The following is a 20,326-nucleotide window of genomic DNA, read 5'->3' as shown; positions in this document are numbered from 1 at the left end:
AAAAGAATAATTATTATGAGTTTAGAACCGATGACTTAGATTTTAGAAGGTTGTGGATGAAATAAGTGTATGGTGAGTTGTGAAGTATTTTTTTAAGGAGATTTTGAGAAAATGAAAATGATTATGATGAGTTTGAGAAGTGATGATACTTATGATGAGTTTGAAACCTGGAAAGGAATAATGAAACTTGTTAGATGTTGATAGTGTGTGAGACACTATATCCTTGGAACGATAGTGTGCAGGGCACTATATTCCAAGGATGAATCATGATGTGAGGGCTGGGGTGGTGTTCCGCTCTCAACCTTCTTTGTCGCAAAAGTGTGTCACGCAGGCACTATATTCTTGTAACGATAGTGTGCCGGACACTATATCCCTGGAATAATAGTGTGCTGGACATTATATCCTTGACGTGGCAAGAAGGCTACATCCGAAAGAATGTGTCGGGTTGTTATTTATGGGCCGACAAATGATATCATGAGCTAATAGGACAAACATTCATCATGCGCATCTTTTTTCTGCTTGTTTGCTTTGCATAACTTCTATTCTGCCTAATTGATTCACATGTCTATTTGTTATCTGTTTTACTTGTTGTATATGTAAATTACTTGTACTTTACTTGTTTGCATTACCTGTGTTTTCTACCGAGATTGAGGAGGCTTGGTAGGCGGTGGCGATGGAATTGCATGGAGGTTAGACTGGCGAAAGCTATGGGACATTGGTGTTATGTTAGTTAGAAATCCCTTAAGCTAGATTTCCCTGTTTATGATTTGAGTTAATTATTTATTTTTAAACTTGAATATATGTATCAATGTGAAGTTTTAGCATTGTCATTGGCGTCCCGAAACTTCATATCTTATCTATTGGGCACTGTTATCATACTGAGAACCTCCAGTTCTCATACCATATATTGTTGTTTTTCATATGCAGGTCGCAACCCATCTTGATGAGTTTGCGGACATAGTGACAGAGCGGAGGATGGTTTATCTTCTATTTTATTCAGCTTTATTTTGGTTATAGTTATTCTCTCATCTTTCGTATATATATAACTTTGTTGCTTTAGAGGGTTTATTTTTGAGAACTTTGAGAGATAGATTGTTGCTGTCAGGCTAAACTCCATATATATATTATTGGATGAGCTTTAGAATTATCGCGGCACACCGTTATCTTTCGCTTTACGACTAGAGGTAAGACTTAGGGTGATAGGGTGTTACACTTCTCACACCAACATTACCTGCAGAACACACTAAGGACACTTCTGTCTTCTTCGTTAACACCTTCTCTACCACTCGCAAATCAACGTCGACCCATATTCCTTGCAGCTGCTCATGGCATGTTAGGGTTCGAATTGTGACAAATAAAATATCATATGGCAACCATTATGATTGAAAAAATTATTCAAGTGATATAAAAATAGAAATCACTAACGAAACTTAATATTAATATATACACATATAACATATTAAAAATTAAGCTGTACATTTATCCACATTGAAATTTCAGATATACTTTTCTCTATTTTTCCTTAATCTACTTAACATAACATTTACTATTAACTATTTTCTTGATATAAATACATAATTTGGTTCAAGTCCAACTGATTTGGTTTTCTTTTCCGGTCTGGTCGTCAATACAATAGTCTGATGGTCACAACTCACAAGTGTCAATTGAATTTGAAAATCGTCCACCTCACCATCTCGCCGCTCTCAAACATTATTTCCTCGCGGGAAAGCTCTATAGCCTATAGGCCCTATACAGTATACCCCATTCCACTGTCACAACTCACAACCCTCAACACATTCATTTTCCTCTCCGTCAAAACCCCCCACTGCTCCTCCACGCGCCGAAAAATGGGCGCGCGCACCGTCACGGTGCTGAACGTGGCGGAGAAGCCGTCGGTGGCGCGGTCCGTCTCCACCATCTTGTCACGGAATCAGGGCATTCGAATGAGGGAAGGTCGCTCCCGCTACAACAAGATCTTCGAGTTTTCTTACTCCATTCGCGGCCAACCCTGCCACATGCTCTTCACCTCCGTCACCGGCCACCTCATGGAGCTCGAGTTCGACGAACGCTTTCGCAAGTGGCACTCCTGTGACCCCGCCGATCTCTACCACGCTCCTGTCCGAAAATCCGTTCCTGAGGTCCAATCTCTCTCTCTCTCTCTCTGATTCTCTGCGAGATTAGTTCATAATACTATATAGAGTATAAAAATTAAATATAAAGAATTTTAGACATGTTTTCATGTGAGTTTAGCGGAACATGTATACATGAACATAGGTAGTGAATAAGCACTGTTTAAATTTAATCTTCCTCTCACTCTTTCTTTGTTTTACAATTTTCATGGAGATTAGTTCATACTTCATGCTGTAGAGCAGAGAGGGAGGCAAAAATGAAAAAATAAAATATAAAGAAGGACTCTATGAGTTTCAGAAATGTTTGATCTATGTGATTTGACTGAGTTTACAGAATATGCTTAGAGTGAGTTGTACAGTAACAAATAACTATGCTCGGTAGAAATGAGGAATTATGCCGCGATAGAAAACCTAACATGTAAGGATCACCTAGAATCTCTGTGTGGACTTTCCAAATATTTTGTGACCTTTGTTCATATAGTAGAAAGAAAATGAACAGAATGAATTTGAAGAATGTTTCATCCAGTTGATGTTACTGAGTTTATATACATCTGGTTATAGATTGTCAAAACTAGAAGTTAGTTAGTTACAACCTGCAACAAATACTAATCTAACTTACTAGGAGTTAGTTAGTTACAGCTTTATTTTCTTCATGCTTTTTCCTGGAGGTCTGCCTTTCAATTTCTATTTATTTTGAGGCAATATGAATTGTGTTTTTTCATGAGAACATTCACGTGAATAAGCTAATTTGTTTGTTATATATTAGGAACGATTTTTTTTTCAATGAAAATTTTTTTCGTTGCTATCTGCTTTTCTGTTTAGGACAAGAAGGATATCAAGAGGACGCTGGAGGAGGAAGCCAGGAGGTGTCAGTGGCTTGTTCTGTGGCTTGATTGTGATAGAGAGGGTGAAAACATTGCATTTGAGGTGGTTGATGTTTGCACCATGGCAAACCAGAATCTTACTATAAAGAGGGCTCGATTTTCTGCGTTGATTGATAGGTTTGAATGTTTACTGTTGTGATGGTTGTATGTTGTGGTTATTATGATCAATTTTTATTGGTCTTGTTGACTTTTGGCCTGCAAAATCAGGGAAATTCATCAGGCAGTACAGAATCTGGTTGAGCCAAATAAGTGGTTTGCAGATGCTGTGGATGCTAGGCAAGTAAGTTTAATTTTTCTAACTTAGAGCCTGTAGCTGATCTTTTGTGGTTGAAAATGTCTGTTTAATTGTTGCAACTGAAAAAAGAAATTGATATCAGTAATTTCATCTTATTTACTAACTAGTACAAATATATAATGATGCTATGACTTTGTAGGGGGTGATTGATGGTTATTTACATTTTTGCAGGAAATTGATCTTCGTATTGGTGCTTCTTTCACCAGATTCCAGACCATGTTAATGAAAGATGCTTTTATAATTGACACTGCTTCTGGTGACAGAAATCTTGTCTTAAGTTATGGCCCCTGCCAGGTGTGCTTTTGTTTTTCGAAAACATGACATGTCAAAACTGCTGACATTTAACATATGCTTTGTGAGGTTTAGAAGTCATATGATGATTTTCCTTTTTACCTTGATTTTGTACTACAGTTTCCTACACTTGGATTTGTTGTAGAAAGATATTGGGAGATACAAGCACATGAGCCAGAAGAGTTTTGGACAATCAATTGTTCGCATAGATCAGATGAAGGTCTTGCTAATTTCAACTGGATGTAAGATACAAGGCCTTTGATGCATTTACAATTCTTGTTGAGTTTTAACAGCTGCAAGCTTAGGATATACTCTAAAATTGGCAGGCGGGGTCATTTGTTTGATTATACTTGTGCAGTAGTAATATACGAGATGTGCATTGAGGAACCAACTGCAACTGTGAGTCTTAATTGATCAGGCAATTCTGAGTATTTTTTTATTTTATTTTATTTTAAATTTATTATACTTGTTCTGATGTTCACATTACTTCTCAGGTCACAGATGTTAAACAACAAGAGAAATTGAAGTATCCTCCTCATCCTCTGAATACCATTGAGCTTGAGAAACGTGCTTCACGATATTTTCGAATGAGTTCTGAGCACACGATGAAGGTGAGTATATGTTGGGAAACCATTGCTCCTGTGTTTTGTAATGACATGCTGTAGAACTAACTTAAGAGTATTTGCCAAACAAAAAATGCACTTCTTGAGGATGGAATGATGTCCACGGTATTCCTAAATGCTTTTTTGTTTACTATTTACAGTTTCATGTATTTCCAATTACCAAACTGATCATTGTGGTGAATGAATTCATTTAGACAACTCTTCTCATGCCTTGTGTATTAGTCAGTAAACCTATATGCAGACATATTTTCTTAGTGAAATAATAATATGATTCATATTTCATACATTGTTAATAGTTATATATACGTTTCTTGTTTTCTATACACAATTTGAATTTGTTTTTCTGTCGTCCAATTCGATCTTTCTTCTGTTTTGCATAGTTTTTATGGGGATCGGTGTCCTTATTTAAAGCTTTCATTTTATTGTACAGGTGGCAGAAGAGCTTTACCAAGCTGGTTTCATCAGTTATCCTCGTACAGAAACTGATAGTTTTTCTTCAAGGACTGATTTGCATGTGGGTACTTGTCTTTATGTGTAAGCATAAAAATTATTACAGCTGTAGCCGTCCTACAGTTTGGGAAGGGGAATCCATCCCTATTTTTCTGACCATAGGGAGAACATGCTATTCTGCATCATCTTGTATAATTGTGTGCATATTTCGGTGTGTTATTAATTCAAAAAAACGAGAGAAGTCAAAGTAAGTGTCTTTTATCTGGCGATGTTAATGTTGTGATGTAGGAAAAACAAAGCTAACAGTGTTTACGACTTTGATTGTTACAGTCAGAGAACTCATAACAGTTTCAGCCTAATGTGCTTACATGTCTGCACATTTTAAAGCATATGCATTGTTTTATATAAATGGGAGCTACTTTTCTTTTCCAGTATATTTTATTATACTTGTTTTAGTTTAGAAGATCTGACTTCGGATGACATTGTGCTTCATTGTTACTCTTATTAAGTTTTCATGCATCTGTAATACTCAGCTTGTACTGATCCAAAAATATTTCACATCCTTCATCACCCTCTCCCCTAGTGGCCTTACAACCCACAAAAAGAAAGGCGTGATAGGAAGTGGTTTGGGTTGGTTTATATTAGGAAAAGGAAGAATGCCCACAGCCCTGCCCAGGGAGACACAACTAAATTCAGTTAAGGGAGTTGCTGAATAGGAGTTTAGGTGAGACAAATTAGTTGGACAATTAGTTAAAAGGGAGAATAACCCAGAGAAGCTAGGGTCAGTCTGTTTGTCTTGTCATATGAAATAGATTTGTGAGAGATCGAGGCCTTCAATTGTACTGACTACTTTCTACGGATTTTCACACATTGTCAAGGTCAAGGATTGCCATTCAATACACGTAGTTCCTAGAATTCTTCCAGTTACTGATACCAGTTTAAAGTTCAAACAAAGTGACTGGCTTATTATTCTTTTCTTTTCCTTTTTTTTTTCTTTTTAATTCTAGACAATTGTGCAAGAACAACAAGCGCATCCTGAATGGGGAACATATGCACAACGGTTGTTGGACCCTGAGACAGGACTTTGGAGAAATCCTCGTGGTGGTGGACATGATGACAAGGCCCATCCTCCCATTCACCCTACAAAGTTTTCTAGTGGAGAATCCAATTGGAGCCAAGACCACCATGTCAGACTCAGACATGATTTCTGACCGCTCTTTTTAACTAAAATCTCAAGATTTTGATTTAATCTTCATACTGATATTCTTTTTCACAAATCACTGCAGAAATTGTATGAGCTGGTTGTTCGCCACTTCTTGGCTTGTGTCTCAAAGCCTGCTGTAGGGGCTGAAACCACAGTTGAAATTGATATTGCTGGTGAACTTTTTCATGCATCTGGAAGGGTGGTTCTAGAGGTGAGGTCCCCTCTTTCTATGTGTGTGTGTGTGTGTGTGTGTGTGTGTATATTATTTGGTCTGATTTGGTTGATTCACTGATTTAATATTCATGATTGTTATTTAAGACACATTGATCTGTTATGTTAACCAACATTGTTTTCAGTAAGATGTTCAGAGAAGGAAATGGAACTAAAGAGATTAATGGGTCACAAGTTAAAACCAAGATTGATTTTCATAGAAATAGATAGAAAAACCAGAAATTGGGATATTATGGTATTATTCAGTCCTGTTATCCTGTAGCTGTATTAGTGAATCTGTCAAGTCATGAAGTGGAAACTGTGTATGAAATGCAGAAAATAAGCAGGGGCCATAGCAGTCCCACTTTGCCAAGACAAATCCCGAATGATACCCTAATCTCCTTGCAGCCCACCTCCCATACAATAAATCCCCCTTCTCTAACAAACCCACATACACACTCTTTGCCTTAGCAACCTTTCATAATTGTCCGTTCATCACTTAGTTAGGATTCACCACATTGGTGCTTTCATTCCCCATACTGCCCCGCTAGCTTTTTCTCTTATAAACCTTAAGCCCTACACAGACTTTATCACTGATAGATATGCTAATATGTGGGAGTCTCTTGTATTTGTAGTGTTGTACCTCCAAATTCTTACAATCATATCCTTGCCAATTTCTTCTAGTGTTCTTAGGCAGCGTTTGGTTAGGCAAACAAGACAGAAATATAGGGATAGAGATACAAAGACTGTTTAGAATCAAAGACAAGGGCAAGACTATGTGTTGCAGGACAAAAAATTGTGTATTTTCATGTACTTCTTTGAAGTGAGGACAGAATAGTGAGGAAGAAATTTTTGTATCATTTCTGTCTGCCTATCTCTATTTGTGTCTTGTCTCTGGAACCAAACCCTACCGTGGAGAACAGATGGGAGAAGGTCAGAAGAGTATCAAGTCAAGTTGGTGGATTAGATGGGAGATAGCCCAGTGGCTAGGGCTAGATATCCCCCCGAAAACCTTTGCAAGAAATTATCTAGAGATTTAAGTATAAATTGGCTGAGCACAGACATGATCTATGATAGGAGCTAGGACATAATGTTGTTGCTTGATCCATGTGGCTAATCCCACTTTCCACTCGCCCCAAAAAATAGAAGTCTCATGTGATTGCAATTATTATTAGTTTACGATTAATGATTTCCTCGATATTTAAAATTGTCTACCTATCACGATTCCATTTCCTCACAAGCTTTAAAGTTTTGTGCGGAAGTTCAGTGTAATTTGAAATAAAATAGCATAAATATCCTTCTCCCCTTCGAAGAATAGAAGCAACTCTATTGCAGTCCAATCAGCAAAAATAATGGTGCAGATTGTCATTGCAAAGTTGATAAAATCGTAAAGCTAGAACCAGCTAACTCCACCTTGATCTTAATCCTTTTGTCTCAACTCTGTGGAACTGGGTAACCAACTTGGGTTGGTCTAATAGTTAGCTCACTAGTCCGCTTAAGCAAGTGTCGAGAGTTCGAATCCTACCTTATGCATGCAGCAACCCATTGGCTAGCAGCAAACCCTTAAATGGAGTTCCGATCCGCGACGGATTAATCCTTGATTTGCCGAGTCAGGAGATGCTGTGGGAAACCCAAAAAAAAAAAACACTGTGGAACTGGGTTTTGCTCTTCATTTTCAGTTTAACGCTGTATCAATTAGTAAAAGTTTCTTTACAAACAATTACGGGAACTGCTGACTCAATGCAGTCTTTATTGTTCAATACTCTTTGCAATTTATTATTATTATTATTATTATTATTATTATTTTGGTAGTGGTAGATAAGATCAGACTACCATTTTTTGTCTTCCTTTTTTGCCACTTTGAACCTATATAATTATGACTTATTGACTTAAGCACTGAAGTACTTAAGGAATCAACACACATAGTACTTGTTGTAACGTGTATGAATTTTCTTGCTTGTTGATTGTCTACCAATCATCTTCTAATTAACATTTGGCAAAAGCTAGCAATACTCTAATTATATGTTATTGTTCGGTCTTAACGTGATCAGAGAAACTACTTGGATGTTTATCGCTATGAATCTTGGGGTGGAACAATGCTACCAACATATACTGTTGGTCAACAGGTTTGCTTTAAATTATAGCTTTCACCTTACATACAGCATTTTTTAATTTCTTTTGCATTTCTCTTCATTTTTTATTTGGGCAGTCACCGTTTCCCCCACAAGCTGTTCATTGTCCTGTTAGTTTCCTAATGGAACTTACACAGAAGATAAATCTTACTATCATTGATTTGATATTGTTACTAATATAGTAATATTCTTGTATATGTACCACTGTTGCATTTTTTGTCTTATTCATGGCTGAATTTTGTGAAGTTTGACAACTGTCTTCCTTCATGATGAAAATGAGGAGAAAATTATCCAAACGGGGAATATTTCATGTGGTAAAATAGTTTCCTTGTGTTGATTTTAATGTGCAATGAGATAATGTCTGGAAGTGTGGTTGCATTTTTTTTTCTTTATTATTGCCTTTTTCCCAATCGTCGAGTCAAGGAGGCGTTTTTGGCTCTTAAAATTCAACCACATTTAATACTTGCCTCTTATTAATAATAAAGTAAGGCTATGAAAGAAAAGCCTGTCATCATGAAGCACATTATCATTATAATTAGGCAAAACCTGCTCAGAGTGATACCCACTAATGCTTTACATGGACAAGATTCACTTGTGAAAGTTGAAACAATTCCCTGATTTTGAGAGTGAGACGGTGGGGATTCAGAGCCTATGCATCTTTCGTTCCAATTTATAAACAAGATCTTAGATACTTCTCCAAATATTGTTATTATCATTGTATTTTAAATTTCAATTGTATACAACTTGAATCTGAATGCTATTACAGTTCGTTCCAACAACATTGACCCTTGATTCAGGAGTAACCCGGCCACCCCCACTTCTTAGTGAAGCTGATCTTCTTACTTGTATGGACAAGGTGAAATTTTTAGATGATACAGGATGTCATAGACTGAACCCTTTAGTTAACCATACATTTGCTACTTGCCTGTGACATATCTTTAAATATTGACAGTTGTATACTTATTTTTTATTTCTTATTTTATACCAAAAGGAGGGTATTGGTACAGATGCTACTATGCATGATCACATAAAAAAGTTGCTTGATCGATTTTATGCAACTAAGGATGCTAACACTCGTTTCACACCAACTAATCTTGTAAGCCATATTCTTTTTCCAAGGAAACATGTATTTTTTCTTCTCATGACTAATCATTTGTTAATATATTTTTCTTGGGTTGTCTTGAGTTAGATTTTTCTACTGTTACGGAGAGTTATTTTGTAAGGTTAGCACATCTAGTGAGTTCTAGATATATTTCCCATTCCCTATGTTGGATCATCATTGTATAAATTAAAGCTGGTAACCACTACTGGCATATGTCAAGCTTTTTACCACCTGGTGGTTAGTTGACATTTGAACAGGTGCATTTCTAAGGGAAGGAAGATGACCATGACCACTATATGGAAAATAATCATTACATTTATAAACTTGCAGCTATTAGAATCTGACTTGTGAGCTGCATTAATTTTGACAAAAACCAAATATGCATTTAGATGAATGAGAATAGAGGAACTAAGATATCAAGGAAGTGCTGCTCAAAAGTATTTGGTTCATAACATGAACTCAAGTTGATTGTCTATCTGTTATAATGATGTTTTCCATTATTCCATAGTTGTGCAACAGAGAGACAGCTAATACTATTAATTTTGCAGATATGGTATTTATATCCTTATGCTCATTTATTTGCATAGAAAGTAAAGTAGATCAATACTACAAAAAGGATAAAAAAGTTTACCTTGAAGACTTTCACTATGCTGATGCTTGAAAGATATTTTTCTATTAGCTTAGTTGCAGTGTATATGAATCTCATACATGTACCTGAACTGGCATAAGCATGCAAACCAGAATAATGAAGTAAAACACTTGTATGTATGTATTGATCGTGTGTTTGAATCAATGCAGGGTGAAGCACTTGTTATGGGATATGATGACATGGGGTAAGTAAATTCCCTTTGGTTTATATGTATTGCTAGACTTATATATATAATCTTAGTGTATTCTTTATCAGTTCAGCCGATATTCATCATATGTTCTGAACTCTTAATGATTTGATCTGTTAGTTTGATGCAAGAAATTTATGTAAAAACTTTCAAAGGGGAATTCTCAGTAGAGATATTTCTTAACAATTAACCATTTAAGTGATTATTGATGTTTGAAGAGTGGTTAATAATTAACCCATAAATGGCTTGATCAATCATTTGAATGATTAATTGTTCCCAAATCTTTGATTGTTAATTACTTTTCAACTACCAAGACCCCACTTCTTTTTTCCTCACAAGTACCCGTAAACTTTAATCATCTAGAGGAAATTATTTGTCTTTGCAAAGATGCATTAAAGATCCTCTAAAATGAGTTGATTTTAATCCTCCCTGGTCTGTTTAAATCTGATCTTTTTCAAGAAATTGGAGATATTATAGTGTCTTTGAATTAAAAGGTTTTGTATAGTGTTGAAGCCTGATTATTGTTATTACATATGTTGAGAATGAGGATTTTAGTTAAGAGGGTAAAAGAGAAAATAGAAAGACTATGAATGACTGAAAATATATAATGCTTGTTTCTTGGTTCTGAGTTGACATCATGACATGTCATTTTTCCTGTCAATATACTACCTATCAACTAGGGTGAGAGGTAGCATTTGCAATAAAACTACTATCAACCCAACACAGATTCTATTGTGCATTTGTCTTACTCTTCCTTTAAGCTTTCAGGTATAAACTTTGGAAACCATATCTTAGAGCAGCTATGGAACGTGATATGAAATCAGTCAGTGAAGGGACTAAAAGCAAATCTGAAGTTTTGGCAACTAGCTTGCAGCAGATGAAAGCTTGTTTCCTTGATGTAAGCATCTTACTTGTTATTTGTTAACATGGTTTGTTTATTCAGAAGATTTGTTGTCCTATGCAGTTAATCTTAAAATTTAATGTCATTATATTGCATCTTTTAAAATTTAAATTATAAGTTTAATGTGCTATCAATTTTCATGATGAGGTGGCTGACATTTATGTGCAATATATCATGAAGCAACTGTGGTTCATTCAGATAGGTTTCTTGTCTTTTTATAATTACATGTGAAGGTTAATACTTATTGTTTGCTCATGTATTCATGAATTCATTTCTGCTTCAAGAATCAAGATATCTTTCCACTTCTATGAATATCAATTCTGCTTTTATTTGTGTTGGGGGGACTGAATCAATATTTTCTCGTTATTTTGTTATATAAGTGTCATTCATTACAAGCAACAATAGACTCAATGACAATAAAAAAGGCTCGTGAGAAGCTTTTTGTAAAGTGAAAACAACTGATGACCATACCCACACTGGTCATGTGTTTGGTAATGTTGGAAATTTTCATATTTGAGTCCCCAAGAAACAAATGTCATGCAGGCCAGTTGAGTAGTTCCTTATCTTAACGAATGATAATGAGAACAGCTTAATGCCTTTAGTTTCAAGCTAAAACTGCCAAAATGAGTAAGTGGAACAATGAATTGAACATATGATGGCCATTGAGCAAACCACATTTGTAGATTTGAAATATTGTCAACCACTGAACCTAGGAAGTATTTCTGTTCAGTTTATGCATTATAGAAAATTTGTTATTTGTTGTGTATTTGATATGTTTGAACTAATATTAACTCTTATTCCCTTGGATTTCATTTGGCACTGTGTGATGTGCTTTGTTGTCGTGGTTAGGGACCTAGCATAGTTCGACTTTTCTCTATGGGTCATTTGGTCTTAGCCTCTGGAGGGATTATAAGCTAAATTAAAATTTCTTATGTCATCTTTTGCGTTTCCAACATTTTTTTATGATGAGAATGTGCATACTAAAAATGATTTTTCTTATTCTAGTATTCACATGAGTAGGTTCTCTGTTCTCCATTAATCTACTTGTTTTGGTTGAATATTATTTTTCCAAATGAGTTAATGTGATTTGGAAATTGTGATATTCATCTGCTGATAGCTTTTAAATATTTGTAGGCCAGAGTGAATAAAGTGAAGCTTTTAGAGGCCATGGAGATATTTTTCCAGAGGTTATTTTCTTCCACACCTTCACCCTCAAGGACTCCTTATAGAAAAGTACAAAACACTTACATATATTCAACTACTCTTGCAGAACTAACAGGGCTGGTGGTGATGAGCTGCATGCAACAGGTGAAGTTGTTCGGCGATGTGGACTTTGCCAAGAATCAGATATGGTGCTAAGGAAAAATCGAGTATGATAGTCATATCCCAAACAAACTTTTAGAGACGTTGTAGTACTTTTCTATTCATTTATTTTGACTTTGTTACATATTTGGGACAAAGATAAACGGCTTAATTATGTGGCATTCATGCTGGATCATGTGATAGCTAAAGAACAATGTGGACATGTACTAGAGTCAATGTAGTTGTGGAAGATAGGTTGTAATGCAGTTTGGACTTATGGTTGACTTTTGGAGAATGGAACAGCAAAAGAAAAGACGAAGTCAGGATTTTCTGGGTGGTTCATATAAATTTGATGGATAGGTTTAATCTTGTTAAATTGCGGGTATATATTTTGCTCATTTATTACTTGCTGTTGCTGATTTTCAGTTTGAGGTATATGAGGGCATTCTTAATCATGAACTCAGAATCATAACATAGTCATTCTGTTGTGTAGTTTAGATTTTCGTGATGAATATTGGACTGATTTACTGATCAAGTTTTTCTATTTTAATTTACCAGGATGGCAATTTTATGGTTGGATGTCTGGGTTACCCTCAGGTTAGATCTCTTGATTTTTCAGTTCCTTGTTATAAGTTTGTTATAAGATTGTTATAAAGATTTTGCAGCTTATCTACTGTTGGCATTGCCAGTAACTCGATATATCATGGTTTCTCTGCATCCCTGATAAAATAAGAATCCTGAATCTGAACAAAGCATTTTCCACCTAAGTAGATTTGGCTACATGGATCTAAAGGCGTCATTATGTCGTGTCTATGCATTGGGATGCGACAAAGTTTTATGTTGGCTGCACAGGCTTAATACAACCCTACATGGATCCAAAGACGGCATTGCATTGTGGCCATGCATAGGAATGCGACAAGGTTTTACATGGATTGTCGCAAACCTAACACAATCCTCATTTTTTTGGACCTTGGGACCGGCCTATGTAAACATAGGCCGAGAGAAAAAATGAATAAGATAACTATTCATCCTTAGCAGTGACAATAACATTGGAAAAGACTAAACTGAGAAAAAAACAAAAAAACAAAAAGGGGTTGGGGGGAATAAGGGTGTCAGGGTAATCCAGGTTCCTGACCCCAATGAGGGGTCTCCCTTAAAGAATGGAGGCCAGTACCAAAGATGAACCCATAACAGTGCTAAGGATAACTGCACATCCCTGAAAATATGAGCATGCTATCAAATCATACGCACCAATTAACTCTTAAAACAGCATACTGTGATGAAGTGCTGCTCTCCTTTCTCTTTCCAAATCTGCTAATGTGTTCCTGTGCTCGTATTTGGTTTGCCATGATTTCTGAATTCTTATAAACTGTAGATTATGTTTGCCATGATTTCTGAATTCTTATAAACTGTAGATTATGTTGCCAAGAGGGAAGCTAATCACTTAGGGTGTGTTCACGAGTTTGGTTTTCAATGGGAGGGAAAGGCTTTAAAGGATTAAACCTTGTTCACAAGTTTTATTATTTGGAAGGAGAGGAATTTGGAGGTTTTTATTAGCCCTCCAAACTCCATTTTCCAGTGATTATGGGGTTTTATGAGGTTTAAATTTAAATTAGATTTTTATTCCTAATAAATTATTGTATTACCATTTTCTTTTTTATACGAAATATTTAAGTAAAAGATTTGTAAAAGTATATAGTAAGTCATCTGAACCCTCCTTTGTATTTTTGAGACTTGTGAACAAGTGAAGGATGATTGTAACTCTTCCCCAACAAGTTACAAAATCTTTTACTCTCCCTACCATTTCCCCCTCATTTAACGATTTTCATAACTAATTAAATGCCAAGGTGCAATAACCTATCAGAACTTCACTTAGTTTAAGGTTTCTTTTATTTGAGGCCTTTAAATCATAGTTCTCTTTGATGCCTCAACTGTTGTTAATATATTTTATTTTTATAGGCAGTCAAGTAATTATTCTGTTATGTAACTAAGTTTTGTCTCTTATGTGGGAGTTTAGCTTAGTTCTGTGTTTTTAGTTTGCTGTACCCTCTATCTCTCTAGATCATGACTGGCAGGCATTAAAATAAACTGTGGTGAACAGTNNNCTCCCTGGACCAGTATTAGAAGCAGATGTTACTGCCAATGCTTGCAACACCTGCACCCCTGGTTTGTTACTCAACAATTAGTATTATGATTTCAGTACCTTCTTTCAGAGAAACAAAAAATGTGTCATAGACTTCATGCTAATGTGTGATTCTTTATTTTTACCTCTCCCTTTTTCATGGGCACTTGCCAATCTGTGCACCATGGTCTTACAGACAATTAGTATTCTTTTATCTTTTATGCATAATGATAAATCATCGCAAATCCAATAACAGTAATAACAACATAGTATTATTACATAGATAGTGAATATCTAAATCTTAATGATTTTGCTTTTAGTTTTCTTTTTTTCTAGTCTCTATCTACTTTTAAGATTCTGTACCCTATTTGGATTCTCAAATATTAGGAACAATCTTATCCTCTTTATTCTTTAGTTGTTTCCAGGCTTCTATTCTTGATTGTGTTTTATTGGGGTGCAACACTTGTATATTTGTGAACGGAATCTGGTTAGATATTCTTTTGGTTTTCTGTTTTAGAGATCTTGGTTTTGGCTAGTTTCATTTTATTTCATTTGTTGTATAAAACATTATAGGTCCAGTTTACCTGATTAAATTCAAGTTTCGGCGGCTGGAAATACCACCAAACTACAGTGCGGAACATTTGGGTAGGTGCTTCTTCTTTCCATGATGATGTGTGTTTCCGTTCCAACATGCCTTTCTCTAATCATTTTGGGTAGCCAGCCATGTATCTTTGCTGTTTTTGAAAAAAGAAAAAGTTACATTTGGTAACAACGTTTCTTGCAGTTATGCTGTATCTGTGGGGTCAATTACTTTTGTTTAGAGAAAGTCTAGTAACCAACAACTCTTCCAGCTCACTTTTTGATAAACCAGTCAACTTTGTAACAAAAAGAAACATTTAAAATTATTGCAAAACATCCAAAATCATTGAAAAAAAAAATCATCCAAAACCTAACAAAAACAAACATTTAAAATAATTGAAAAAGAACATTCGGATCTGCGAGAAGCTACAGCTGGAGGAAAGAACAGCGTATTCGACGGCAAGGGTGTTTTTTGCGCTGTGGTAGTGGCATTGTTCTGTCAATGAATGGCGATGCTAGGCGAGGAACGGTGATGTTGGACGAGGAATGGAAGAAACATCCAAACTTAACAAAAAGAAACATTCAAAATCATTGAAAAAAAAACATCTAAAATAAAAAAGGAACATCCAAAATCCTTGCAAAAAAGAACATCCAAAACTTAAGGAGAAAAAATATCTAAAACCTAATAAAAAAATTCAAAACATAACAATATTGCTAACAACAACGCTTTGATGGAGGCCATTGCAATGACATTCTTCTGGGGCGATGTGGCAAACGACGTAGACTTCCAACAAGGCAGCGAATAGCGACGGCGGAGGACCGATTGTAGTGCGGTGACAGAGGTAGCCATGCGGAGAAGAAGCCGTGAGAGGAAAGGGAAGGGTGAGGGTTTCAGTTCTTTTTTACTGTGAGAGAAAGTGAAAGTGAGTTTTGAGGTAATAGTTAGCTGTAGTTAGCTGGTACTCTAGTTGGTTACTTAGCATGATTGAAAAAGTCTAGGTAACCAACATCCTCTCCAGCCAACTATATAACCAATATATATATATATATATATATATATAACAAAAAGAAATTTCCAAAACCTAATTAAAAGAAACATCCAAAACTATTTAAAAAGAACATACAAAACCCAACAAAAAATCCAAAATCATTGAAAAAGAACATCTGGATCTGCGAGAAGCTGCGGCTGGAGGAGGTATGGAATAAATCTCCAAAATCTAACAAAAAAAAAACAGTCAAAATCATTGAAAAAGAACATCCAAAATCTAACAAAAAGAAACGTTTAAAACCTAACGAAATGAAACATCTAAAACCTGATAAAAAATATTCAAAACCTAACCAAAAAGAAATCCAACTTAAGGGAAAAAAATAACAAAAAGATCATCCAGAAACATAAGAAAAAGATGACGATGTCGACCATTGCTAATGGCGACGCTTTGAAGAAAGCGACTACAGTGACGTTTTTCCGGCACGATGTGGCAGACGAGTCGTAGTGGACAACACAGAAGTGTTGCCGTTTGGGGAGAAGTTGTGAGAGAGGGAAGGGGAGGGTGAGGATTTAAATTGTTCTTTTTTAACGTAAGGGAGAGAGTGAAAATGAGTCGAGGTAATAGTGGTTGTGCTTGCTGGTATGCTAGTTGATTTACCTAGCATGATTGTTTTGTTAAACATCTTATTATCTGCCTAAAGAGATGAAAGGAAGAGGAAAAAAAGGGGGGGGAGGGGGTGTTCTTTTAATCTTTAGCATATTAGCTCACTCTTATGGTATGAACATATTATTAGTTTATTACTACTCAAACTTCATTTAGTTGAAGAATAACTTTTAATGGATGCATTTGCAATATGATATATGATAGGTTGCATAGGTGGCTGTGATCAGATTCTTGCGGAGTTGACAGAAATATGTGGCACTGGCTCTCGCACAGGTTTGTATGCACATCTATGTTGTTACTAGAAATACTTTTACAAATAGAGATGGATAGTAGTCAGTTAAATTGAACAGTACATGACAGTATTTAGTGCAATAATCTCTTGTAGGAGAACCTATGTGTTTATTCAAGCCATATTTTTTAAAATTTATTTGATGGATATTTGTACTCCCTTTTACATAGGTTGTTATGTTTTAATTCCCCCCCTTTTTCGTGTTTCTAGGCATTTTTCCGTCGCAAGTCGGTTTCAGAATAATGAGAATATAATACCACTTCATGAATAAACCTTGGAATCCTCTGATTGTACCTTCACTTGTTTTGTAGGAAGAGCTCGTGGACCAGCTGCACAAACCAACAATGCCCGCCAAAGTAGCACAAGACAGGTTGTTTGTATGAACTGCCAAGAAACAGGACATTCTTCTAATGATTGTCCTTCACAAAGGAATGCCCGGCATCGTGGAACAAACCAACAAAACGGTAACCTTTCTGGAATTTCAAAAATTCCATATCATTTGAGAGTTTCTAGAGAAACACATGTATTTCTTGGATACTTTAGTACTCCCGGTGATAGAACAAGTTGGGATGACAATCATGAAGATGGTGATTGTGTAGTTTGTGACACAAATGTCAATAGTGAGGAATTCGTTATAATCTGGTTTGAATTAAATCTCTAGTACTTAACATGTGATCCAACTTGAAAAGCCCAATCATACAATGACCTTTAGGGTGTCTTAGGATCATAGTTTTCAAGTTGACTGATAAACACCGTAATCATCATTTGTTGTTGTTGTCATGCTGCTGTTAAAATTGAAATGTAGTGCAATGAATTTTTATAAGATTCACATAATGCAGGGGAAGCCACTGTTTCATGCAGTTCCTGTGGGATGCCATGTGTTTTGAGAACTGCAAATACCGAAAATAACAGGGGAAGAAAGTTCTACAAATGTCAATCACAGGACTGTAACTTTTTTGCGTATGTAAACTAGTGATCTTTCATATTACCCTTTTTTTCTTGGTTTAGGCATTCTTGTGATTAACTATTTTAATATGTAGAAAAATATATTTGATAATATAGTCATCATATCTTACCATCACATGTCACACCTGAAAATTCTTTTACTACATGTTTAACCTGGCCATCTTTTTCCACTTGTTTGCTTTTCATCCACAAATAGCATTATTCAACATCAATACAATTGAATTCATTATAAACACTATGTAATTGGAGAATCTAGTTTTTGACCAGGCATTGTCTCTATCAATTATATCAGAACGAGTTTATAGATTATTTGCTTGTTTTGCATTAACCTATTTGTTTATGCAAGTTTTATAACCTTGATTGCAGGTGGGAGGATAGCCTCAACACTGGCACTGGAGGAAGAAATTTTACACGTTCGAGTAGTATTCCACAAGCCAACCGTGGGAGAAATGGTGGCCGTGGATCTCGTGGTAGAGGTAGACACAATGGATCTCATGCTGCTAACACGACTTTTGTGTCAGCCACTGGTGACCCTGTTAGTGGCAGAAGATGCTTTGTGTGTGGTGATCCATCTCACTTTGCTAATGTGTGCCCTAACCGTGGTGGCTAAAGCGTGTGCTCAATGATTCAAATCAGCAATATGGAAGGAAAACTAGGTTTGGTATCCATAACCTTTCTGTTTTGCATGAGTTTGGTTAAGCGATAGTAAGGTAGTTATGTCATATATTTAAGTATGTAATACCAACAATTATTACTTATACAGGTCCAAAAATGCCGTTATTAACTGTCATTTTTTTTCCCACTATTTATTTGGCAAGACGAAGAGTTTGTGGGAGTGGGGCATCAATATGATCCTTGAAATCAGCTTGGTTCTCTGGAAATTAAAAAACATTTCTAGCAGAAAATATTAAAAGACATTAGAATTAACTTGAAATGAGTTTTAACCTTCTGAAAATTACAATGATGTTACAAATCTATCGAGCATCAAATTGGTGTACCAACAATTACTTTTAAGACTAAATTAATTTCCCCTAAATTAATGTTGCAATTTTTTTGCTAATAAAACCGATGTCCCACAACTCAGTTATACTATTATTATTTTGGTCATAAAGGAGCTTATGCCTGAGTATCTGCTTATGCAAAACAAATAAATCGTTAAAGAATTAGTTTCAATTGGATTTTATTTGGGTATTGCATAAGATGGATGTCTATTATTTGAACATTAATTTCCTACCTTTGCCCTTAACCTTGACCTTCCCCACATTATATTATCATGATCAAATTATTTAAGCAATAAAATTAAAATATGAAGTAGATGTCGCTATCCTAGGGCAAAAAAATGGTTTGATTTGTACACTTGTAGCTTTTATAATAATGCATTGATATTTTTACTCTTTTATTTATTTATTTTGCACAACATAATTGCACAGATCCCGTAGATGCATGCATTGGCTTAATCTGTTACTGATTTTTCGTGGGTAGGCTACTTTAAGCTTTTGTCGAGGCTCAATGTATGCTGCTCTCACTGCTCATTTTTTTGTATAGGGGGTGAGATTTCACATTCACAACAGTGACATTAATTATAAAGCTATACAGTAGTATTATAATAGATTATATCATTGTTCCATTTGCATCAACAGGTTCTGTGTGTCTTTAATGGTTTGACTCAAATAGACAATCATTTTCAACTTCATAAAACACAATCACCGTATGTTAAGTCTTAGCACATGGCGGGTTTTGGTTGTAACGAAACAAGCCATTTTGTAAACCTGCAGGATCATGTGCGAGGCTGATATTGAAACAATTGTTTGACTGAACATAACGCGGGGGTGATCATTCATAATACTCAGTACGGATAACCCTACATTATGTCTTAATTTTCTCCGTCAATATATCAAGATGTCGAGAAATTCTCTCTTTGGTGAATTAGATATTGATATATTCTTTGGAAATTGGGTCTAATTAAACTAATTCTATTATACTTCAGCAGGTTCTGATCCGTTGAATTATTCTGTACATAATCGAATATTTTAAGCCTTTTCACTTTTTGTTCTGAATAAGCTAGTTCCGATTAAGCTAGTTATTTTGACGAATTTGACTCTCTTTAACTTTGAAGTTCTAACGAATCTTTGATTGCATTCTTTTTTGTGTCATATTTGATTGCATATATTTTATCATGATAGGCATAATCGCCCTCAAAATTGGAAATAAATAATTAGTTTTTTTTACACAATAAAAATTAGAAGGAAAAAAAGAATGTGCTAGATTAGCTCAAAATGAAAATGGTTACGCATGTATTGTTTCCATGTTTATATAGATACCATAGGCTGGTATGCTTTAAGTTATGTACTTTTCTAGA

General features: G+C 35.5%; 1 protein-coding gene across 1 annotated transcript; it reads left to right on the top strand.

Moving 5' to 3' along the window:
• Nucleotides 1–1,663: 1,663 nt before the first annotated feature.
• Nucleotides 1,664–18,841, top strand: LOC107463313 (DNA topoisomerase 3-alpha). The gene is made up of 24 exons (XM_052252481.1): nt 1,664–2,138; nt 2,952–3,130; nt 3,221–3,293; nt 3,480–3,602; nt 3,720–3,841; nt 3,926–3,998; nt 4,094–4,210; nt 4,653–4,736; nt 5,680–5,859; nt 5,959–6,087; nt 8,138–8,212; nt 8,985–9,074; nt 9,210–9,314; nt 10,119–10,153; nt 10,925–11,054; nt 12,192–12,244; nt 12,328–12,427; nt 12,918–12,991; nt 14,461–14,525; nt 15,055–15,126; nt 16,917–16,985; nt 17,313–17,465; nt 17,841–17,961; nt 18,334–18,841. Exons 1-24 carry the CDS (start codon nt 1,848–1,850, stop codon nt 18,575–18,577), a joined length of 2,757 nt encoding a protein of 918 aa, XP_052108441.1. The 5' UTR covers nt 1,664–1,847; the 3' UTR covers nt 18,578–18,841.
• Nucleotides 18,842–20,326: the final 1,485 nt, after the last annotated feature.

The sequence above is a fragment of the Arachis duranensis genome, chromosome 8, assembly GCF_000817695.3.
Source record: "Arachis duranensis cultivar V14167 chromosome 8, aradu.V14167.gnm2.J7QH, whole genome shotgun sequence".
In the NCBI taxonomy this organism is placed as follows: Eukaryota; Viridiplantae; Streptophyta; class Magnoliopsida; order Fabales; family Fabaceae; genus Arachis; species Arachis duranensis.
Note: the sequence above shows the minus strand (reverse complement) of the source record. Positions and strands in the feature narration are given on the sequence as shown.